The sequence below is a fragment of the Falco peregrinus genome, chromosome Z, assembly GCF_023634155.1.
Source record: "Falco peregrinus isolate bFalPer1 chromosome Z, bFalPer1.pri, whole genome shotgun sequence".
Classification (NCBI taxonomy): domain Eukaryota; kingdom Metazoa; phylum Chordata; class Aves; order Falconiformes; family Falconidae; genus Falco; species Falco peregrinus.
The window spans coordinates 23,656,815-23,680,149 of NC_073739.1; the positions used below are offsets into that span (position 1 = coordinate 23,656,815).

At 38.9% G+C, this 23,335-nt stretch overlaps 1 protein-coding gene across 3 annotated transcripts in view; it reads left to right on the top strand.

Moving 5' to 3' along the window:
- The window catches only part of EPB41L4A (erythrocyte membrane protein band 4.1 like 4A), a 134,092-nt gene that overhangs the window by 56,434 nt on the left and 54,323 nt on the right, over positions 1 to 23,335 (top strand). For all 3 annotated transcript variants that reach the window (XM_055791468.1, XM_055791469.1, XM_055791470.1), the window contains exons 3-9: positions 3,285 to 3,336; positions 4,454 to 4,532; positions 8,173 to 8,270; positions 11,250 to 11,370; positions 17,286 to 17,373; positions 19,518 to 19,606; positions 19,999 to 20,062. In XM_055791468.1, the coding sequence (XP_055647443.1) occupies positions 3,285 to 3,336; positions 4,454 to 4,532; positions 8,173 to 8,270; positions 11,250 to 11,370; positions 17,286 to 17,373; positions 19,518 to 19,606; positions 19,999 to 20,062 (591 nt within the window). The remainder of the gene's footprint in view (positions 1 to 3,284; positions 3,337 to 4,453; positions 4,533 to 8,172; positions 8,271 to 11,249; positions 11,371 to 17,285; positions 17,374 to 19,517; positions 19,607 to 19,998; positions 20,063 to 23,335) is intronic.

Sequence of the window (23,335 nt, forward strand, 5' to 3'; positions counted from 1 at the left end):
TCTGTGCAGGAGAGATACAGGTGGGAAATCACTGGGAAATGGCTCACTGGCTGCCAAACAGATAAAAAGGGTGAGGGTGTATGTTGGAGCTGCTTTGGCATTCATGAATGCAGGGCTTGTCGTCAACACCTGCTGTGCAAGTGCATTGGATTAATAAGACACTCAGCTTTTTTGTTTCGTTTCTCTTGGCACTTCAACATGTGGGCTCAAAACTAACTGTACCCAACACTATTTATATGTATATGCAAACATTTAAGAGGTATCTAATACATACTATTGTGTATGTGTGTATGTATGCTTAGAGGGCTCTGTTGTCAGGGTTCTTGGTTTTGTAAATGTTTATTGTCTAATGTTGGCTTGAAAAATGCCTTTTCATTAATTCCATTAATCTTTGGCTTACAGATAAAATGTTAGAAATCTCCCTCTCCTCCACCCAGCCCTTACATTCTTCAGGAAAATTTTGGCAGCCTTTGGAATTATTATTTAGAATAATGAATAGCTACACAGTCATTTTAAGTGTGGGTTTGTGGCCCTGGCACAGCGCTAAATACTTTCTGGAGAAACGAGAAGGCAGACGAGACTCTTGCCTCTTCCGCACTACTCTCTGTCCCAGCAGTAAACTGGTCTGAGCTGAAGTGTTAGACTTCACCTCCGCAGCATCTCGAGGCCCGCGGTGCCCTCGAAGAGCATATTTCCTCCTGCCAGCTGAGGCTGGTTTTCATTACCATGGGTCTCAGCAATCTGTCTTACAGGGATGAGGGCTGGGAGCGCGGTTCCTGCTGCCGGCTCAGTTTGGGGGAAGGAAATGTTCAGCGAGATGAATAACCAGATTTGTTCCCTCTCCTCTCCTCAGATTCCCTCTGAATCTGAACTTACGGTTTTCCCTCTGAATTTTGACCCCTCCCCCAAGCTTGGAAATTGCCTTAAGAATACCATACAATAATATTATTTGACTTGCCAGTAAAGTGCAAATTAAGAGTTTCAATTATGACTCTTATTATGACAATGACTTTTGTTTTGATTGTGTTGTCTGCTGTGTCCACACAGTCTTTTAGCACCTGACGGAATCCTGGTGTGTCTCAGGGCACGGGTACAAGTGGTGGTGGAGTTCAGGTTGCAGAGGCAACCAGAAATCTGTAACTGTCCTGTGCTCAACTTGCAAACCTGAATGGTGATCCATCAGTATCCATTATTTTTTTTACAAATAATCAATCTACTTAAGCATGTAAAGCTAAGCTGCAAAAAGGGCTATAAGGCAGTATCTCTTCAAGCTGATGTCAGTTCAGTTGAGGAGAACTTAATGAAGGAGTTACTCCATGATGGACTTTGATCTGATTTTGAAGCAGGGTAGTTTTGGTCTCTTGTACTGTAACACGAAGCTGTCAATGTTAAGCAAGTTAGCTTGACCGTGTAGTGTTCATACTGTGATGCCAGTTTTAAGGAGAGGTCAGAGCACATTCTGACCATATTGTGTAGCTAGAATGTGCACTGCAGAGTCATTTTGCCTTTTTTCTGCCTGTTGACTGTAAAATCTCTTTATCAGCCTATTGTACTAGCTCAGATTATTGCTGATGTGGAGTTCTAATAGATATTTGAACAAGTGTGACAAGTTTTTCTTTCCACCTTCTCTTGAGGTTAAGGGAGTTTATATTTGCATAGCTGTTGGATGTATTCAGTACAAGCATGTACTGAATATTTTTCCCCCCCTTCAAAATTTAGGAAATTTTCTTAACAAACATTCCAGGATTTCAAATAACAATGGCCAAGAACAATGCATACAGCTGTTTCTTTCTCAGGTGGAGCAGCAGCTAATGGAAGTTGTTTTCATGTCTTGTTAAAATAATAGTTGTTTACAACCACTTATAGAACCAGTTGCTTGAGATTTTCCACTCAAATGCTTTGTAGTGTTTTTCCCTCCTGTCTTTAAGCTACTCCTTCTACTAACGAGTTTTATTAGGCCTGGGATCTTCTCTGGATAGAAGGGGAATGGTAGATTAATCATTTAATTCTTATTCTCTATAGAGTTGGTTCAAGGGTGCAAGTAAGGAGGTTCTTCATTCATTGGTCTGTGTAGTTCCTCAGTTAAAAAAAGGTGTGGGTACTAAGAGATTCTGTTGCCTTAATATGGTCTTTCTAGAGCTGTGTTCTGCAGCCTTTTTGTTTCCAGTATTTTAAGCTGGTCCAAAAAGTTTGTGTGTGAGGGAAGAGGACTGAAGAAAAGGAAGACAAGAATGGTTTTGGCAGCTGCCTCTGCACTTTCTTCCAAAACTGAGTCATAGAAGTGTCAAACTAAGGAAGAAATAAGTAGCTGGAGGGATTACAAGTGCAGGATGGTGGTGACCTGTGTAGCTGTAACTCAAAGTACACAACTGGTCTGTGGCCAGCTGTTAGACAACTTTTATTTAACTGTAATTTTTTATTTAACTTCTTAATTTAACTTTTATTTAATTTTACTAGAAGTTTGACAAAGGTGGGGCAGAGTAATCAGTGAGAAATTATACTGTGGATTGTCTGTTGATCAAATGGTATGGAAACCCATGTAGCAGTTCATCCCTCTGCGGTGTACTAAGTGTTCCTCAGTCATCTCTGACACATTTCTCCAACTAGTCCTGTAAACTGTCTGGTGGAAGAGTCTGTGCCCTCCCCACCTTGGTGCCGATTTCCAGTCATCCTCTTCCTCTGCTACAAGAAACCATTTCTGAAAATCAAAATTATTTTCTCTTTGCTTCTAGTTAAGCCCATTTCTTCATACTTGGTGGACATGAAGAAAAATTGATCACTCTCTTACAGCAATTTCTCAGGTGTTGCAGAGTGCTGTTATGTGTATTCCCCCTTACATGCTTTTGTTTTTCAGAAAATAAGCGAAGCCCCTTCATTTTTTCCTTGTAGGTCCTGTATTACGTGCTTTGATTTAAAGTTATCCTGCATAGATTAATCTCCCAGGAAGAAAGTAACAAGTTTGAACATCCATATACTAGCTATAGCAGATCAGCTAGACACCAATGGGTACTTAGTACCTGTAGAGCCAGCTTGTTGTGAGCCTGAGATGTGGCTCTTACCAAACAGATTTCCTTTTAGGACGACTCCTGCCCCCAGAGAAGATATGCAATGTTAGACTTGTTCAGACGATGTTTCTCTGATTGGAAGCTGGCACAAGTTAGCTATTGACTGAAGTGTGTCAGTCTGCTACTAAATACGAATAGATGAAAAAATACAGAATTGCAATTGTTCTTTATTAATTTTCCATGTTAAGTGACTAATTTCCCTGATTATCTGTCTCACAGTACTGGCTGGATCCTGCAAAGACCCTTGCTGAACATAAAGAATTGATAAACAGTATGTATTTTATTTGAACTTAAAGAACGTATCTGAAGATGAAGTAACAGGGGCAGTGTTCTGTATATACAGCCTGTACAACACTTAGATTCTATTCACAACAGATTGGTAGTTCTTGAACAAGTTTACTACTGCTGTTCATAGCTGTATCAAAGTTTCTAACACGGAAAATACCATCATTTTCAAATAATTGGTGTGATTATTGTCCGAAGATTTCTCTGTGTTTAAATTTAATTTTAGAATAATAAATGGTGATATTCTTGTGTAATTGATTTTGTAGTAGCTGTGATACTTCTATCACAGTGTACCATACCATAATCAACTTAGATTCCTTTTTTGCTTCTGAAAGTAAATGTAGTGCCACTTACTGATAATAGTGTCTGCTGTTACTGTCACTCTTCAGATATCACAGATGCAAGACCTACTATTTTTCTTATAATTAAAGAACATGATAAGATTATTTTGCTTAAGAATTTGGAGACCTTCTATAAAAAGATGCAGAAGTGGAGCATGCATGGAATAAATGTAGCTGTAAGAATTTTGGTACTGAGTTCACTGAGTCTTTTAGGAGACTAACCTTTTTAAAAGGTGAATTAGAAAAGCTTTTCCAAATATTTCTTAATTAGAAGTGGCACATAATTAAAGTTGCTCCATAAGATATTTGAAAGTGTGGAAGGGATTAGTATTCAGTATTATTAGTTAGGACAGGGAATCACATTTCATGCACAATTACATTTTTCAAAACGTTTCAGTGGAAAAAGTATCTAAAGGTCAAAATCAAGCAGTAAAAAAAGAATATATCTTTGAGAAATAGTAAGTCAGGAATGAAATCTAAAGTTAAATCTTCAAAATTAGCAAAAACTCCAAGTAAACAGAAAAGCTGTGAATAAATAAACACAAGACCGGTAAAATCCTAATAAAAATTCTTTTCTTTTTTTCCCCACATGTTTAATGACTAGAGATATGGGGGTTTGCTATGTGGATGTAAGATTTTTTCAAGTTTCATATAACATTAAGATAAGCTTCTTAGTAGCTTTTTTGTAGCCAGCTAGTAACTATTCCTAGCAATTAACAGTTCATAACAACTAACTTTTGCACCAAATATTTTTTCCCTTAGCTGGACCACCATACACTCTGTATTTTGGCATTAAATTCTATGCAGAGGATCCATGTAAACTGAAAGAAGAAATAACAAGGTACAGTATTCAATAGGAGTGTAGGCTGTTCATTTCAGGGTAGTAATCTGTTCCACTCAGGTGCATATTGTTGTGGTGTGGCTGGGTTGCATTTTTCTGCTTGAACAGCAATCTGGTATGTGTAGGAAGAGAATTGTGATAGCTTCACAGTCATCGGTATGGACAACCATTTGGAAGCCCAAGATGAAGAGGTGCTGCTATCTGGTGCATCAAACCCAAAGGGACTTGATATGCATTTGTTTGGGGTATTTTTAAGGAATCCATTGTCGTATCTGTATTTATATTGTGCTATAATCAAGTTTAGAGTTTTCTTTGGTATCAAATATGAATACAGGGAATTTTCTTCTGTATTTGCCATAGCTTAAGTTCCAGAACTGTTTTTCAAGAGGATTTATTTTGGTCTTTCTAAAAATATGCAAAGGAAATTGAAGAGTTGCACGCTTTTGATTCTTTTAACTAAGCTTGACCCCTACAAAATATGAGGATGAGCACACTGACACGTGCATACGCACGCACACAAACACATACACCCACATGCTTGCCTGAACTCTCATGCATAGGGTTTTCCGTTTGCTTTATTTATGAAAGCTTTCAGACAATTAGTTTTAGGTTCAAAAGGAAATTTGAGAATTTGAATAAGTAGGTGGACAAAATTAGTGTGCTGGCTTGCATTACTAAATGCCAAAACATGTCTTTTGATGTCCTAGGAATATGACACATGAGAATTCATTGGAATGCATGCAGAGTTTTTAATTTTCCTTAATCAAAGGTGGCAGTTGTTGCAGCACAGGCAGAATATTTTTCTTGTACCAGACTGAGAAAATTCTTTTGTTTCCATACTGGCACAGCAGGAACAAAAGTCTCCAATGTAACAAGTTTGGGACTAGCCTGGTAAAAATAATAAACACTCTGACTTCGCCGGTAAAAGAGAGCAATCTGGCCACAATGTGATGCCCCTATACTGTGAAGGTTTGATGCAGTTTTCCTATACTTTTCCAGAGAAGTGCTTTCAGCCCAGCTCACAGGGGAAGACAGGTGGCCCTGGGAAGGAAGCTTTGGCCATCAAACCTGTTGTGATTGCTAGCTGGGAGGCAGGGTGGATTTCTCTTCGGGAAATCACAGGAGCTAAATTTTGAAGAAGTGTTTCTCTTTGCCTTGTGATAAGGTCAGTCAGTGATTTGCACTGCTGATTAGGTGTGTGAATCTAGTTGAGAAGCATTTTAGTATAATTAGTAAACCTCTGCTCTTGTCTGTATGGTGTTTGGTCCTGCAGATTTTAGACCTTAGAAGGTATGGAGGGAGGCTATAAGAAAGTGACATGCTTGTATTGACAGTCTTCAGCAAAACGTATTGAATAGTCAAATGCCCTCAACATTTCTGAGCAGTTATTCCTGTAGGCTCTTAAACCTTGGAAGGAGGGTTTGTATACCTTTTCAGAAGAAAATACAATAATAAAAAAACCCTTCCTTCTGCTTAGGAGGGGTTAAAGGCATTATTTTTCTTTACGATAGTAATTTTCTGCCTAAATGTGTGTAATTCCACTGATGTGTTAACTGTTTTGTGCTAACCAGTGTGTTTCTTTGGAGCATGTGTTTGTTATTTTAATGGATGTGAGAGCGGACTGTGTGGTTGTTAGATGTTGATGATCTATGGCATTACATGATTACTATTTGCAAATAATGAAACCCTGTCAAATTTTTAATTGGTTCACAGCAAAATCTGTCTGGCTTTACACAGGCAAAAGCTAACACTGTGGTGATTCATATTAACATTTGTTGGTTGTGTTTGCTAGAGCAAACTAGCACTTAGGCACTATTATATATGCATGGCAAATTTGACAGCACACAAGATGAGAGTGCTTTAGCTACAAGTTTGGGCAAAAGGCTTGGTTTTATGAGGAGCTTAGTGGCTTCAGTGGGAACTGAGATTGTTCAGTTCTTACAGGAATCACTGAAGAATTTAGCAGTTGGCTCTGACTGTTTTTGTAGGGATGTAGTGTTTTTTGCAGTTTCCTGTCCTGCTTTGAGGTTACTCTATAAAAATGCAGAAGTATATCTATTTAGATCCATGCTACATGGAGAATGTATTTGTAGCTTAATCTGGTATGAAGCTCTGCACTGTAGATATGGAGAAGTGCTAACAGAAAGACAGATGCATATCAGAAATGCATTTAATCTTAAAAAGAAGATGCTGTGTACTCCACAATGGGTGTAAAAATATCTTTGTCATTAAGATAATTCGTACAGAGAAGATATGTCTAGGTAGGACTGATGTGCATAACCTAGAAGCAGTACTGAGGTATTGCTCAGAGTGAAGAAACAGAGTCTATGCACTTTGTGCTGCCTAATGATTTTTCCATAAAATTCTTAGGCAGTGCCTGGACCTTTAAGGTGGAGAATATTAGCCATTTTTTTAAGGCTGGACACTCCTAGAATAGTATCTGTCATAGCCCAGATTCTGGGAGATGATTTACCAGAAAGACACTCGTATCCTTACTCAGAGGCTCATACAGTCTAGTAAAGTTGGCTGGGTCTTAAGAGATTTGTGGGTCAGCTATCGTGTGACCTGCAGTTTGCCAACTTCCCTGATCAGCGTAGGTGCAGTTAGAACTTACAGACCATTCAAGGAGCTTTCATAAGTAACTTTTAATAACACAGAATAATTTATTTGTAGTGTAGCTGGATGGCTATACATAAATAAAGTTGAATTAGTAATGAAAAAGCTGTATGCTTGTACGGATAATCATTTTTGTTTCTTTAAAAAGTTACCTTCTCAGTATTGTTACCTTTTGTAGGAACTTTGTGCAAGAAATTTGCTTAGGTTGATGTGAAACACTGTGTAAATCTGTTGTGATAAACCCGGACAAAATCCAAAAAGCATTTAAAAGACTTCCTATAAATGAGTATGGGGAGTTGCAAAGCCGAGCAGATCCTTTGTATGATGGCTTGTTTTCCTGTCCTTACTTTTCCATCTGTTCTGTGCATATTGGTTCACAGTAAGTGGTCTCAGTATGTGCTTCATCAAGTGTAGAAGCAGGTAATGCCTTTGAAAATTACATTTTTACGCCTGCTATCTCTGGTGCAAGAAGGAGAGTACTCTATGCTGCAGCATACAGTTGCTGCTGATGGTATGCCCATCCACCTTTTTCATGGGCATATGGACTCCATCAAATCTGCTTGGTGCTCTAGAGTTGACACTCTGGTGTATGGCGAGAAAATGCTTGAGTAAAGATGTGTCCAATACCCAGATCTCCCTTATATTGGTCCCCTGGTCAGGTTAAACTTTGATAAGTTACTTCTTTGATTTTTCTGGTTCCTAGTGCTCTTCCCCACTTCCTGACTGCTCTATGAAAGTCAAAAGAAAGAAATTACATTTTCAGAGGGAAAATTAATTGTATCTGCACAATATAAGCAGGTGGGAAGTCTACAGAGTGCTTGCTTACCTAGGTTCTTCCACTAGATTAATCTTAATTGTTACTTCAAGGTCAATAGGGAAAAGCCATTCAGAGAGGAATATGATTTTAGACTGTCACACAGTTATGGCGAATGGTACGTCTTAAGTAAACTGGAAGATGATGAAAGATTACTTGGTGCATAAGACTCAATATTTAAATAATAACTGTTTTCTCTCTGTGTTTTAGGTATCAGTTTTTCTTGCAGGTTAAGCAAGATGTTTTACAGGGCCGTTTGCCTTGTCCAAGCAACACTGCAGCACAGCTGGGAGCATATATAATTCAGTGTAAGTTCTTCTGGCCAACTGAGAGCTTATTTCTTTTAATGCTGCATTATGATTAATTTTGATGAAGATTTCACTAACACTTCATGCATTCATTTCAAAACAGAATAAAACTAATATGACTTATTTCAGCTAAAGAACTGTAAATAGATGACCATGCTGAACTGATAATATAGAAGGAATATAGAGGTTAATTGAAAGAAGAAACTGAAAAGTCAGTCTGAAGACTGCCAAACACTCTTTGCCTTGCTAAGGAATATCTCGTCATGTATTAAGACTTCATAACTTACTCGGGATTGCATACGGAGTATGACAAAATCTTCGTCAGGACATTTACAGATTTGATAGACTGTTGGCAGCCTCCAGCCAACGAAGTCTGTCAAATAAAAGATTCTTTAAAAAATTACATTTTGTCAATATGAATGCCCCTGTGCTTGAAGGGAGGATGTGTTTTGACCTGAAGTGAAGGATTTTAATTCTCTGTCATTTATCTGCATTTACTCATCAGTAGTTAGCTTTCCAGAAATGGATGTTATATTCTGCATGCTTGATAGAACTAGCAATCAATTAGAAAGGAGCTATCTGTCTACCAGTTAGTTATTCCTTTCATATTGCAACTCAAGCTCTGTATTGAAATACAATTTGGTTACCAAAAATCATGTGCTTAGTTATGCTGGGACCTGTACCTGTAATTTGTTTGATGTTAAATTAGAATTCTCATGAGTGATATGTATTAAGCAAAGATTATTTTTATTATTGGTGTTTCAATTGTGACTCAACAACACTTAGTACATCAAAAATAGTCATCCTTTCATTTCCATTTTAGAATAACAAGGCAGAATAACTTGCGTATTAAATGGGAGTAGGCATTATACAGAATTTCACTGTGTTGTATGTGTTTCTGAAAACTAAATTTCAGCAGTTTTTATTTTTGTGCAGTTATTTTATACTTCATTTTGCCATCTAAGAAATGTGACATGAAAAACTGTTTGCAGTGTACATTTCACTTCATACATGCCTTCCCTGAAAAAATACTGCAAGTATGAAGCAAGAAAATATATAATAATGGTAATATCTTAATATTATGAGAAATCAGTAAAAAGAATTAATTCTTGTCCTTCAGTAATTTTGTAAGGTAGTTAGAGTATGGGGAGCTGTGGTTTTGGTATAAAATCCTGCTTCTGTGATTCTATTCTCAGATACTCAGGAAAACAATGGGATAGCTGATGTGAGAGTAGAGAGTTAAAGCATGGCAAAGGTTGCATACAGTGGGTTAAAGCTAGCCCTGGCACCAGCAAGCATGCATTGCCATTGACTGTATAAAGGTTTTGTCCTTTTATTTAGGCCCTGTAGTTGTTCAAGGTATATAAAGACACCTGAGCAATGTCTGTGTCAGATACTGAAAATATGAACCCAAAGCATCAGCACTGAGGTCAGCAGGCTTTCCAAGGGTGATGTGCCTGACCGTGCTTTTTTCTTTTCCCAACTGAAATGAAATGAAGTGTGTTTGTGCAAATTCAGTAGTAGCTGAGCAGCTCTGCTTCTGTAGTGATATTAGTGGTGTCTTTCCCAGTGGAGCTAGCAGCTGCTGAGATCTGGAGGAGGAGATATGGCCACGTGCTCTCCAGAGTCCTCTACCCATGTCCTGCTGCAGCCACTGGCCTTGCGGTCACCGTTCAGGTTGTGCCTGGGTGTCACCTTTGGTCTCCAGGCAGATCCTGTCCTTAGCGCTTGAATCATATTCCTTCTTTTGTGGTCAAAGACTATGGACTATTATAGTGGTGATGGTGGAAAAATCAGTACCCATGGCACAGTTTGCAGAATATACCAATTTTCCTATTGGGAATGCTGGAGTTGCTGTAGTCCTGTTCTTATTCCTGCTATGGGCAAGAGCCACATTGTTTTTATGGAGGTTTTCTAAAGAAACTTCTCAACATCTCTACCGAGCAGATCACTGTTTTGTTCTAGAAACATCATTAAATTCTGGAAAGAAACATGAGTTGATAGGTGAATCTTTTTCTTCTTGACTCTTGAAGCTTGCTTTTGGTGATTTTTTGGCTTAGGAACCTTTTTGGCTTAGGGCATTCAACAGGAACCTTCTCTGAAGCTTTTCTCAGAGAAGCCCAGTCTATGCAGATTTTACTCAGGGTTATTAAAAAACTGAAATAATAACTTTTGCAGGGCCTCGCAGATAGATGCAATCATAGGTAAGATCAGTAGAAGTGTGTTCTGACACATGTGCGTGTTTAGTTTATAATCGCATTGCAACTTGCAAACTGGTGTGACTAATGTATGCAAATTCAAGGTTGTTTCAAAGAAAATTGTATCACCTATTCAGTACATTCTTTAAGAAAATATCTTCTAAAATTATTTTGATTTTGAAATATTAAATTAATGAAGTTAATGTTCAGGAAACATGTTGTTATTTTATTCAAAAATTAAGTCTAGTGTTGGCTCACAAGAAATGACACCCCTAGAAGGGCACACCTCTAGGTATCTCAGGATATTTGTCTGTATTTGCATTCCCACACTGATGTTTATGTTAGGAGTCCCAACAATATGAATCAGTTCTGTCTGTAATATTACAGCTTATCACAAAGGCATAGATATTCCAAAAGCTAGACTTTTCTTCTATACTTGTTTTACATATGCTGCCAAATAATACATGCCATCAAGTTTCAGCTTTACTGGCTTGGACAAAACTGTATCTAGTTCTGTGGAAGTGGTAGATTTCCTGTCAAAACCTCTTGCTCTTTGAACCTTCCATTTATCTTTTAAAGTGACTGAAGACATTTTTTTCTTGATGTTATGTGTACTAATATGAACAGTTCTGTACTGTCTGAGTTTTTTAACTGACTGCATGATAAATTGAGAGTTGGAAAGAGGTGGCTTGGCACTAATGGGTGGATTATATTACATGTTTTTTGGTTAACATAAAGCACTGAAAATAGATGACCTTTCTTTTCTTCTTGTGTCCTTTAGCTGAGCTGGGGGACTATGACCCATACAAGCACACTGCAGGTTATGTCTCGGAGTACCGCTTTGTTCCAGACCAGAAGGAAGAGCTGGAAGATGCCATAGAGCGGATACACAAAACTCTGATGTAAGAACTCAGTACTGTTGGGAACTTGGCAGGTAACATCATCAGAGACGCTTGGTAGGTAGGGAAGGGAGCAGCTTGTGGTGCAGAGTGGAGGTCTCTAGGCTCAAGGAAAGAGCACAGGGAATTGAGTTATGTCATTCAGAAGCAGAAACCATTTTACATAATTGGAGTTGTTCTTCCAGGAACTCAGTAGGACAATAACTGGAAATACGATGCCTGTCAGACCTTGGTATTGGTGTTTCAGAACCAGCAGTTTTAACACTGCTCCTGTTTCCTCTTAGTTTTGTAGTTAAAAATAATGAAATCAAAATCTGTGAGTTCAGTTCCCTGTTCCAGGACAGGTTTCCTGCATAATTTTGGAAAAATTGCTTATTATGCCCATGCCTCAGTCACTGTCTGTAAAATAGGGATAAAACCATTTCTTTCCTTCGTACTGCCCTATGTATTCAAATAGACTATTAGGACAAAACCACCTTTAATCTAATAGCGTACAGTGCTCGGTACAATGAAGCTTCTATTTTCTTGCCAGATCCTTAGCTGGGGTAATGAAGGAGTGCTTGTAGCAACCTGCATGAATCCTTGTGGGAGCAGCTCACAGTGCAGGAAGTACCAGGAAAGCAGTTTGTATGCCCGTGGTTTAAGTGATAATCTCACTTGCAACATCGACATGAACTAAAGAGGCAGTTTGCTTTTAGAAGCATAAAGTCCTTTCATTTTATTAACCAACAGATCCTACATTAAATGTATTTGCAGTGGTCAATATAAAGGATTCCACTGTAAGGAAGAACATGATTTGTAAGAAAAAAAAGCAGCACCTAGAAACAGAGGCATCAGGCAGCACGGACTAACACGGGGCACTCAGAGTGTTGGTTTCTGGACAAAAACCAAAGAAATTCGAAAACATTTGTGTGTGGCCTTAAAGCAGTGGGAACACAGCATATGTGGTGGCCCTCAAAATAATTTTGGTTTAAACTGAACAAGACACTACAGAAATTCACAGGTGTTGAAGCTGTGCCCGAAAACCTTTCTCATGTATGAGAAGGAGCTGAGAAGGTAGGAACAAGGTAGGGTTATGGTACTTGGCAGAGGCAAGTGTTGAAGAGATTGCAGGAGGAGAATATGAGGTGCACTGCAGACAGGGCAAACAAGATCTGTAGAGAAGTGAAACATGTATGTCAACAGACCTGGGAGATTAATGCAATCACAACTTACCCTTTGTAGAAGTTGAAGTTGACAGATTCATTTTTATAACAGAGACTGCGAAAATTAAAATCTCCAGCTTTCAGTTACTGGAATAATAGTCACCTTAGACACAGAACATACGAGTTGTACTATCGTTGAGATTCTGGATAATCTCTGCCTGATGGTGGATCCCAAGGTGGTGGACCCCTGGTTTTCTTTCAGACTGCAATTCGTGCGTGCAGTGCCTACCTTTGATTACTTGTCAAGGGAGTGGAAAGCAAAACTGCAGTAAAGACAACCAGGAGATGAACTGGAGTGCCCAACAGACAAGCAAAGCAAGATCAGAACTAGTAACCTCTGGTCCCATCAGTTGTGTCAGTGCTCAAGAGAGGAACAACAGCAGCAACACAGAGAGGAAAAACACAGCAATCTCTTAGTGAAGTTGGAGCAAATAACATACTTTCCAGTAAAGAGCCAGAAGCTGATCCTGTGAGAATATAGCTTAAATACTAGATGCATTTGCAGCAGCTGTGTAAGCAGTCTTCTTAAAGGGGAGCTTTAACTCTATGTTGTCTCTAGGCATACAAAAAATATTTAAAAATCCCCAGCAATTCAGAGCCACTTTTTGTCCCGCTCACTCATTGTTAGAAATGGCCTTCTGCACAAGAAACAGTTTCAGTGAGATTAGTTTTAGGCAGAAGTACTCTTGGTGTATGAGTAACAGAGGCTGAACCACAAGTCACTGTGTGAAAGCACTGCAAATCAGTGAGATTTGGCTTCCCAACCTGCTGTTCCAAATGTTAGACCACAGTGCCTTCAAAAATGCAAAACGTGAAATTAGTTTTGTAAAACATATGCCAGAAGTTCAACCATACATGAAGCCAAAATAAACATTTACTTGCTTATCTCCAAGTTCATGTTCCTGGTAAGTGTAAAGAAACTTGTTCTAACAAATCCAAGTTAGGTGCAATTGTGATATAACCATTTATTAAGATGAAAGCAGTAAGAATCATTTTATGAGTATGTTCATCATACCCTTTGTCAAAGTAATGTAGAGATAATCAGAGCTAGCCATCTTGTATGTAGATCTAGATTTTTTGATTCTCTTGCTGTTATGAAGCCACAGCCTGGATAAAGGTTAAGTAATATCTTCCCTGTAGTTTTGCATGTTAGTGTTATTTGTGTCTTGTTTAATGAGAATAAGTATTAACTCAGAGACACAGCTGATCTCTTTGACAAGTTCTGCTGTAGTTGGAGTCTGTCCCAGTTGCCACATTGACCTGAGCACTCTCTTTCAGGGGAGAGAGTCTGTTGTTCAATAATTATTTCTGTGTGGTTTCCTGGCTGCTTTATAGTAACTGATGCACTGTGGAGAGCCTTGCTAAGGGGCCTTTTGTGAAGTAAAGAAGTACTGTTTTTTCAGTTCCAGAGATTGGAAACTGAGTCACAGAGAGGTTGTTTGGTTCAGCATCACAGAGGTTGTGTTTGAGAAATGAAACTTGAGGTGAATTGCTATGTACCAAGGTACTGATACTAAGCCACCTTCATTCCTCTCTCTCAGGTTTCTGTAGTCATTAGAGTAGTAAATCAGATCAAGGCCCATTTGCCTCAAAAAGTTTGTGACCCCGCAGATGAAATTCAGAAGCTGGGGGAGCAATGGTTGTGAAGAGGAGTGATAACTGTCTTTAACACTGTCTCTAGTGTTCTTATATGCTTATTGATCTAGAGCTGTGATACTCTTTCGCTGCTTGGCTGCACTAGGTGTCAGCAATTTAGTAGCATCAAAAAAGAGAGTGAAACTAAGGTATACCGATTGCTAGTTCAGCCTGGCTGTCATCATCAGCACTGCCAGCACTGACGTCTGCACGTGTGACAGTGGTCTCTTTAGTTAAGAGGTTCGAATGGCTAAGGGCACATCCCCAATCATCTCACATACCAGAGACATTTTAGGGACGGGTTTGTGATACAGTTGGGAAAAATTTCTTTATCCTTTCTGGAGCTCAGCATGGAAGTGCAGGGGTTTATTTGCAAGATGGCTGTGGCAATGCTTGTACTTTGCCTGTGCTAGTTACGGCCAGACAAACCATTTTTGGTTGCAGGTTATCTCGCAGTCTTTTACACGGCACAATAGTTGTTCAGGGATTCATTCAGTTGCAGGTCTTTGAGCAAGTTTCTAAATCAGGTAAGGTGAGGGAAGTCAGAGGTGGCAGGAGTTTCTGACTGCATCGAGTCTCTGCAGCCTGCCTGCTGCAGTTGTTGTCCCATCTATAAACCAGCATGGAGATCCCAAGGTCGGATAGCAGGGTGAGGTGGCCTTACACTGTCATGCCCATCTGGAGGAGCAAGCAGTGGCTTCAGGGCTTGCACATGAAGAAGCAGACACTCGTGCTGGAGGAGGGATATGATCCCTCAGTGCAAATGTAGAGCTTGTATTTTGGCCCTCTGACATTGCCTGTTCCAGACTGCAGCAGATTTGGGACTAATCAATAATTTGCAAGTCAGCTGTTCTTGTATTTTGCATTGATATTACATGCTGTCAGTGGGGCATGAGATGCCCCTGATAGTTAGCTTTGAAAGTAGCTTTCGGTATTGTTTAGGGCTGTCAGTGGCACTCAGGTGTACTTTGTGCACCTGAGCAGTGCACGTCAGCTGCACGGCTGTTATACTGTCTGCTCTGACATGACCAACTGCAGAGACTGTTTCAGTTTTGGGATGTATTGTCAGGTTGTGTGATGCTGAGGAGAGTTTGTGTTTTCATACATGATAAAAATGAAACACCTACCCTTGGTAATGGTGGGAATTGTTTCAGTCCCTGACATTCCCCTCTCCCCTTCATGCTCTGTCTTCTCCATTTGCATTTGGGAAGACTTCTTCCTCTGGCTTCCATCTGTTTCCTACAGAAGCTCCAGCTCACATCTTTAATTTCCTTAATATTTTTCCAAGTACACTTTATTATAAATTATGTATTATTGTAAAAATATTTACATTATTTGACTTGTTTGGTACTTTCAGAGATGGGTGAGAATAGTGGGATTAGCACATCAGCATTTTTGTGTGTGGCCAATAAGGAAACACTAACAAGAATATTTAAATTGGTATTGGATTTTAGCACTAATTCAGTAATGGGGTAATCCACTTTGCTCAGGGCTGATAGTGCTCCAGTGAACATTTTGCTTATGTTTCAGAGAGCTAGCAATAAGATTTTTACAAAATCAAGCTGTGGAGGAAAGTTTTATAGCAAAGTGAATAAAAGATATGTCAGATGTGGCGACGCTGACATGCTGAATAGCCAGTGTTTGGCATATTCTGGATACAGAGATGAGTCACAGTTCTACTGGGAAATCTACCTCTTGAAGAAAGGGGTTTGTCTTTACAAGCTTCAGGTCTGCTGCTGTTCCAGAAGTGCTAATACCTGAAATAGTGTCAGTGCTGCTGTGTGTATGCTGCTTCAGCCCATCTCCCAGACACAAAGAACGCATTTTAAACACCTATGCTATTGTATTCATGCTAGTATTGCTGTTTCACTTCTTTCATGTTGGATGTGATTTTTACTTTGTCAGGCATAACGTAAAGTTGGGAAAACCTGGAAAGTAGCTGCTAGGTTGGGGAGAGTGATGGGACAAGAAGTAGTAACGTGCATATTGCAGGAGTTTTCCAGGTCTTGAGTCAAAATGTTGAACTCTGCTCCACACCTCGAATGTGGAAGGTAACAAATGAAGTGATGTTATTTCCCTAAGAGAACAATCACAGGGTGAAGCGGGAGATGCATCTTTTTGAGGTGATATTTTCACAAGATGTGCTCTACTTTCCCAACAACAGTCCAGTAGCTTTCACAGAAGTTCTAAAAAGGAATGAAGATGAAAATGCAGCTTCAATTGTTTTCAGGCTTGCAACAGTGTCTTGCTCTTATATAAAAGGCAGTTATTTAGGGAAGAACAAATTAAATTCTGAGGGTAAGTCTGGTGAAGGCTTTGAATTTATGTAGTCATTTTGTTCTTTTTGAAAATAAATCCTTCATCAGTGATGTCAAATATGGCCTTAGTAGCCATGGGCTTTTTCCTCCACCGGTTTTCCCTATTGTTTCCTACCAGTATACAGCTGATGGTAGTTATTAATTGAAAAATTGATATTTGCAGCTAGGAAGGCAAGCTGGATCTTTGAAACTGGTAATCTCATGAAACAGACTCCAAACTTTGTTTTCATAGTAGTAGACTTGGTTATTGCCAGTTGGTGTGACTCATTGTAGCCAAGGTTTTATGAAGAATGAAAAATTTTGTCTGAAGTCATGAACCCAGCTTTCAGAAATCCTTTGTATCTTCAGCACTGCTATGGGGAAATAGTACCCCAGTCAATCCTTCCATTCCTGCTTTATTAATAATCATGTAGTTATGGGGGAAAAGAAGTTATTTTGCATGTTCAAGCCTAAAAATTGAACGTCTGAAGTGTGTTTGTGACAGCAGAGAAAAGATGAGCCACTATAGTAGGCATACATTGTATGTACGATAACATGTATCTGTGGTAGCGTCTTACATCAAAGAGTTTAGGTACAAGCTTGTGTCTACTGTGCAGTCTTACTTGAAGCGAGCAGAATTGCAGTGTTGAAAGGGTAGTGACAGTCTAAACAAATAGTAGGAAGGGTTGCATACCTGTCCAGCAAACTGTATTTATTAATATGATCTATTTTGATATGTTGACTGGAAGTGCAAAGTACTTACGCAGAATTTTGTTGACAGGGGTCAAGTTCCTGCTGAGGCAGAAGTGAACTACTTAGGGGTGGCCAAATCCCTGGAAATGTATGGAGTGGATCTCCATCCTGTTTATGTAAGTGTTGTTTTAATATTCTAAAATTGGTAACAATAAAAAATATTTCTTGTGCTAATGTGAGGAGAGTATTTATATAGTTTAGTTGCCACAGAATAACCTGAAAGGAACACTGTACTTTAGAAATGCAAAGGAATAAGTATTTACAGACTGAGGGAATTCAGTCATTCATACATACAGAAGCCTAATGATTTTCAGATGAAAGGCTGTGATTGTATTACACCTATAAAAGACAAGCGGTTATACTCTGGAAAAAACAATTCAGATAAATATGAAGTAATTAGTGCAAGTGGCAGAAGAAATGAGAGAGGGTTATAACCTTTGTCTTTGACACAAGAATTGGGACATTATTCTTGTGTAAATAACAGCAAGTGTATCCTGAAACCTTTTCAATACCCTTGCAAAAACTAGAGCGCGGTAGCAGCAGCGTGCTTGGCTTTTTTTAATATTCGTTGTGAAGGTTTTGCTAAAGATCTAGAGTACGTTACCAGCTTTTCGTCTCCTGTATCCTGCAGTGTTGAAAGTTGTCTGTATTGCCTCAGCAAAACCCTCCACTTCATTTGTGAAACAGCATGTTTATTGGGATTGCATCCAAGTTAGCACCTGGAGGCTATGTGCTCCTGGTGGAAACATAATTCTGTCTTGTTTGAATAATTATGCTTGTGGCAGGTTTTTTTGAATAAAAGAAAATCAGGAGTTCAAATGGGGAGTTGTAACGTAGATAGTTCACCGAGTTAGATGTTAGTACTTTGTAAAATTACTTGAAAGAAGATAAAGAAATCAAGATACTACCAGAAGATTAAGTCTGTATTTCCTGCTGAAAATTTTGTAGCCTACAATATGAAGTATTTTTTAATGCACCCTGTGGCTTAATTGTATTCATATCCCATGCTCTGTGCCCCTCCCACCCTTAGAAAGTTGGGGGAGTTACTGGAACAAGATTCAACATGAACCAACAAAACCATGTTAAATTAGTAGAGCTTGGAAATTTTTTTTTTCTTGTAGCTTGCTTTTGCTGTGCAATGAGAACCCTGCCTAGATAGTGAGGGGTGAGTTTTAATATGCCCAAGTCTAACCCATGAATATCATCATTTCTACTTATATTACAAGAGCAACAGAAGCTCTTACTTGAGGGTAAAGCTGCACACATGAAAAGATATAGTTCTTTTCCTTCCTCAGTCATACTAAAAATAAAGTTAACTTTAGCAGTTAGTTCAGTCAGGAGCACAGGCAGAGCTCACCAGATGTGCCTGAGCTTTCTCATATCGGTAGTCAGGCAGAAGGACACTTTCTACAGCCAGTCTGTCTCACAACTGATATTTTTTGTGGTTTGTGGTCCACTGGTTTGGAGCTCGCAGGGCTCTTCCTTGTTGCCCCAAGTAGGCAGATGAATGACCTTTTGCAGCTGGCTTTCTTTTAACCTGGTGCACTAAGGTTTGCACTCTTTCAAATGTACAGTGCATCTGATCTTGGTTCCTGGCTGTAAGCTGGGGAGGCGGGGGCCTTCTGCCACTTGGCACCAGGGTTTTCACCCTGTTCTTTTCCAACAGTTTGTGATTTGGATACCGACCTCAGGGATAGTTTCCTATGGAGATGATGGAGACACCTGTTCCTTGCAAGTTGTTACCCATTCTGAACAAAAAAATGCTCTGAATCTCTCAGCAGGGGCTACTTCACTTCGTAGCAGAATGCAGGTGATACTATTTTAGGAGGGAGAAGGCAGCTGTGAGGTTATATTATAGTAGAATAGGTCAAAAAATCACTATTTACCTTCATCTGGAAGTTAGGATGTCTGTTGCATTCATGCCTGACTAAGGAGTTTAGTTTCTGAATTTTGGCCATTTCCCAAATAGCCAACAGGAATTCCTTAAAAAAAAACACCCCAAGAACTATTTTTGTTTTCCACCATGGCATGTGGAATCTTCCGTTCTTTCCCTCACTGCCATTCTTTCTTGCCTCTTTGCCTCTATGCCTACAAGTTCTTATATAGGAGATTTTGTCAGTAGATCAAGTACGGTTTGCCCATTTGCACAGAGTGAAACAGTATGTTCAAGTCAGTCATCAGGCTGACTTCCTCACTGGACCTCACTGCTACAGGGATACAGCTTGCAACTGTGTGAATGACATAGGTTTTTATTTTCTAGGGTGAAAACAAATCTGAATATTTTTTAGGATTAACACCCATAGGAGTTGTTGTCTACAAGAATAAGAAACAAGTAGGAAAATATTTCTGGTATGTATAATTTAAATGTGCTGTCTGTGCTAGAACAATAACAATGTTGTTATGTATGTATGTAATGGAAATGTATGATTTGTGATATCCATTTGAAAGGTTAATTGTATTGATTTAAAAAATTATACTTGGAATTCTCAATCTTTGTCTGGATTATACAGATTTTTAATTCTTTGAAAATCCAAGTATTTAAAAAAATAGTTCATCTTTACCATACTTATGCTGAAATGTTTAAATACTGCTAATTTTCTGTTGATATCTGGTGCATACCTAAAAAAAAATATCTACTTGTAAATTCCTTTTTGTCTTTGCATGTAAATATATAACATTACGTTTTATTATGCGTGAAATTAAAGGCTCCTGAGGTTCTGTCTTTTTTTCTGATATTACAGGCCTAGAATTACAAAAGTTCACTTCAAGGAAACACAGTTTGAACTTAGAGTCCTGGGAAAAGATGTAAGTTTTTATTTAAGCATGAGAGAAAAAAAAAAGTAATCTCAAGTCTGATGAAGTGGGAAATTTTGTTGTGTCCATCAAAATCTAGTTTATTTCATTGAATTTACTGCAGGAAACCATCAAACTGAAATTAACTTTGTTGATAGTTACTACAAGAACATTACCTGTCCCCACGTGCAGTATGTTCCTGATGGTGCTTGCAGTTTTATTAGAGGAAGAAAGATTTTCTGTCCCTTTTTTGTAGGCAAGGGGACAGAACTGAAGTAGGAATTTTGTGACAACACTACCATTTTATGTTGTGCTCTGTGAATTAGAGTAGACTGCTTCTGCAGTGCCTTGTTTATGGTGTTGCATAGTGCTTTTAAACTAGGCTAAATCTACAGGGAAAGCTAATATTAAAATATGGATAAAGGAAAACTCGCAGAGCTATTAGGCATGGGTAGTTTTGTAGCTTGGAAACAGAAGCAGCCACATAATATAGCTCAGAACCCTTTTGTCAGTTTTTAACTTAATTGTGCTGTTAGACCATTTGAAAGAAAACAATGTTGCTTCCAGGGAAGCAAGGATCACAGGTTGATAGCAAGAGAAGAGTTTTTAAGATAAGAGTCAGTGGAAAAAAAGAGAAAAATAATTATCACCTATGAAGCATGTGGGGCAGGGGGAGGAGGAGGAAATTATGCAGGGGAAATTGTGAAGTGTAGTAAAACAAACAGTTGCGGCCAGTCTGTGATTTGTGGTAGCTGGTTGAGTTGTAAGTTTGGTTTGCTGACTTTTGAAAATACTTTCTAGGTGTCTCTGGGATATCAGGAAGTTTATAGTTTTGAAGAAGGATTAGCCTGCTGGCAGTGTTCCTTTTTACTGGTTATCTGTGTGTCTTCATTCATTTATGTAGTGGTTGTTAGTCTCATCCATGATTTTTCCATGAGGCCACTTGGCACATTTGGTATATTCTGGGAAATGTAAATGTACCCTTGGCTGGTTGTCTTGCATCTGTTGTGGAGGGCGTTTCTTGTGCCTCTGCAGGTGTACTGGCAAGTTTTGCTTCTGTTACTCCCAAGTGGTTTGTATCCATTTGGTGTGTTGATCTACGGGAAGTTTATTTCTGGTAGTGTGTTTGTCGAAATCGCAGAGTTGTTTAAAGGCTGGGGGAAGGTTGGGATTCTCAGTGTTTCATGTGAAGGGTGAATGCCTGTTCATGTATAAACAAGTCTGAGTTTGACTTAAGAGTGAATTGCAGTGAAGTGATGCTGTAGTTTCTGTTTGAATACCACATACATGTTTTTTCTGTCTGAACCATGTAGAATTGCAAAGGTTTAACATGCTGAGCAGAAAACCTGGAAGCTTTGGAAAACATGCTTTAGTTGAGACTGTGAATGTTGATGGCCGGTGAACACTTACTATTGTGATCATAAAGCAAACACTTTGACAGTGCTTGGTAATTTCAAGTCTTGACAGGTACTTTCAGGAAATTGTTCAAGAGAACATTAAGTACAAGGGTGTGTACCGTCATTAAAAACTCCTTTGCAACTAATACTCATTTGAAGTGTTTCTACAGTGCTCCATATCCTAACAAGATCAGGAAAGGCCAAAATGGCCCAGAAAAATCTTCCTCTCCCTTTTTTTTAAAGGTTCTAGTGGTGTTGCTTTCAACAAAATTATGTATTGGAATAAGTAAACAGTAGCCTTAGTCTCTGGATTAAAGCTGTCGTAACAATTTATGCTGTTCTGCACCCAGAGGAGGGAAAGCTCATTAGTGTATTTATACAATTGTATCTTCCAATACTCCTCAAAAACTTAATTCACAGATTTATTTTATTCCTATGTTTTTTGGAATAAAGGCTATCACTTTGCCCTTTCATTTGGGACATGAGTTGTAGTATATAATAGGAGACTAAACATGCCATTTTTACTTCATCCTGCTCCCTGGGATAGCACTTTACAGCCCAGGACGTTAATATTTCGTTGTTTCGGATGTGGTATACCAAGTCTGGAGCATGTTACGTGCCTCCACTTGGTTGGAGAGGACACCAGAAAAGATTCAGGAAGAGAAAAAATAATGGAGACTTTCCCATGGCTTAGATGAAACTTTATGGCATATAGTGAAGGAGTTAACACCATGTGATAAGAAAAGTAGATTATTTATGCGTATATGGAATGCTTTGTGTGAATCGTGTTTTCCATATTGTAGTGAAAACTCTGTGCAGACTGGATTTCAGTTTGTGTTTCCACACCTTTATTCACACTGATGGGTACCTTTCATGGGTACCACTGCTCATCAAGAGGAAGCTGTTGGCACTTCTAGTATTGATGAAGCGTTGCTCTTCTGCACAGGGTTATTTGTGGTAACTTCTTTGTCCTTTCTTTAAATGAATTTGTCTTGAGATTTTTTCAAACTTACCAAAGAATTTGAATGTGTACTTCCCACTAAAAAAAGGGTGGAAGTGGACATTGTGATCTCCTTGACAGATGGTAGGCATGGCAGCCTAAATGTATAGGTCCATGTCCTTAAGCTACCCCATACATTATGGGATGCCTGTGTCAGCCATACTTATGGCTGCTGAGTTTGCTGTTCACACAGTTTCACTTGTCATAAACTTGACGATTTAAAGAGCAGAAGATATTTATGCTTATTGTCTTGTAATAAAGTAAGGTGCTTCACCTATCCTGTTTTGTGGTGTAATCTCCTGTACTTCTTCATATCTCTTACATGAGAACATTTCCTGTATACTTAACTTCTTTATACTTTTCCTGCATACATGTTGCTATTGCATGCAAGCATGAGCATCGGTATTTTAGTTTTATCTTTCACTGCTTTTTGGTTTTCTATGTGTTTTCTCCCTAAGGCTGTTGCTATTGCCGCTTCATAAACAAAATACTGTCCTTAATATCTGGCCGTCAATGACTTATACTGACATGTGAGACTAGGGACCTGGACCAGTTTACAGAAACTCTTTTTCAGTGGTGTTAATTATTGAATCAGTATTTCATTGTCCCCGGAGTGGAGCCATTCTGTGAATTCTGAGCTAGAAGCATGTCAGGCTTTCTGTGAAACCTCTTAAGTATTGGCATGAAATTAGGAACCCTTCCCTTGCAAGGACTGCACGGGAGGATTCCCTGAACATGACAATTACAAAGAATTTCTGAAGATGAGAAAAGTGTATTTGCATGCAGTTTCCTTTAAGAAAACCAAGAGATCCATCTGATGCGCATGCACAATTCCTGGTAGCATAGATGTGTGTTGAGCAACCTTGCTGGAAGTGATCCAGCAGTACA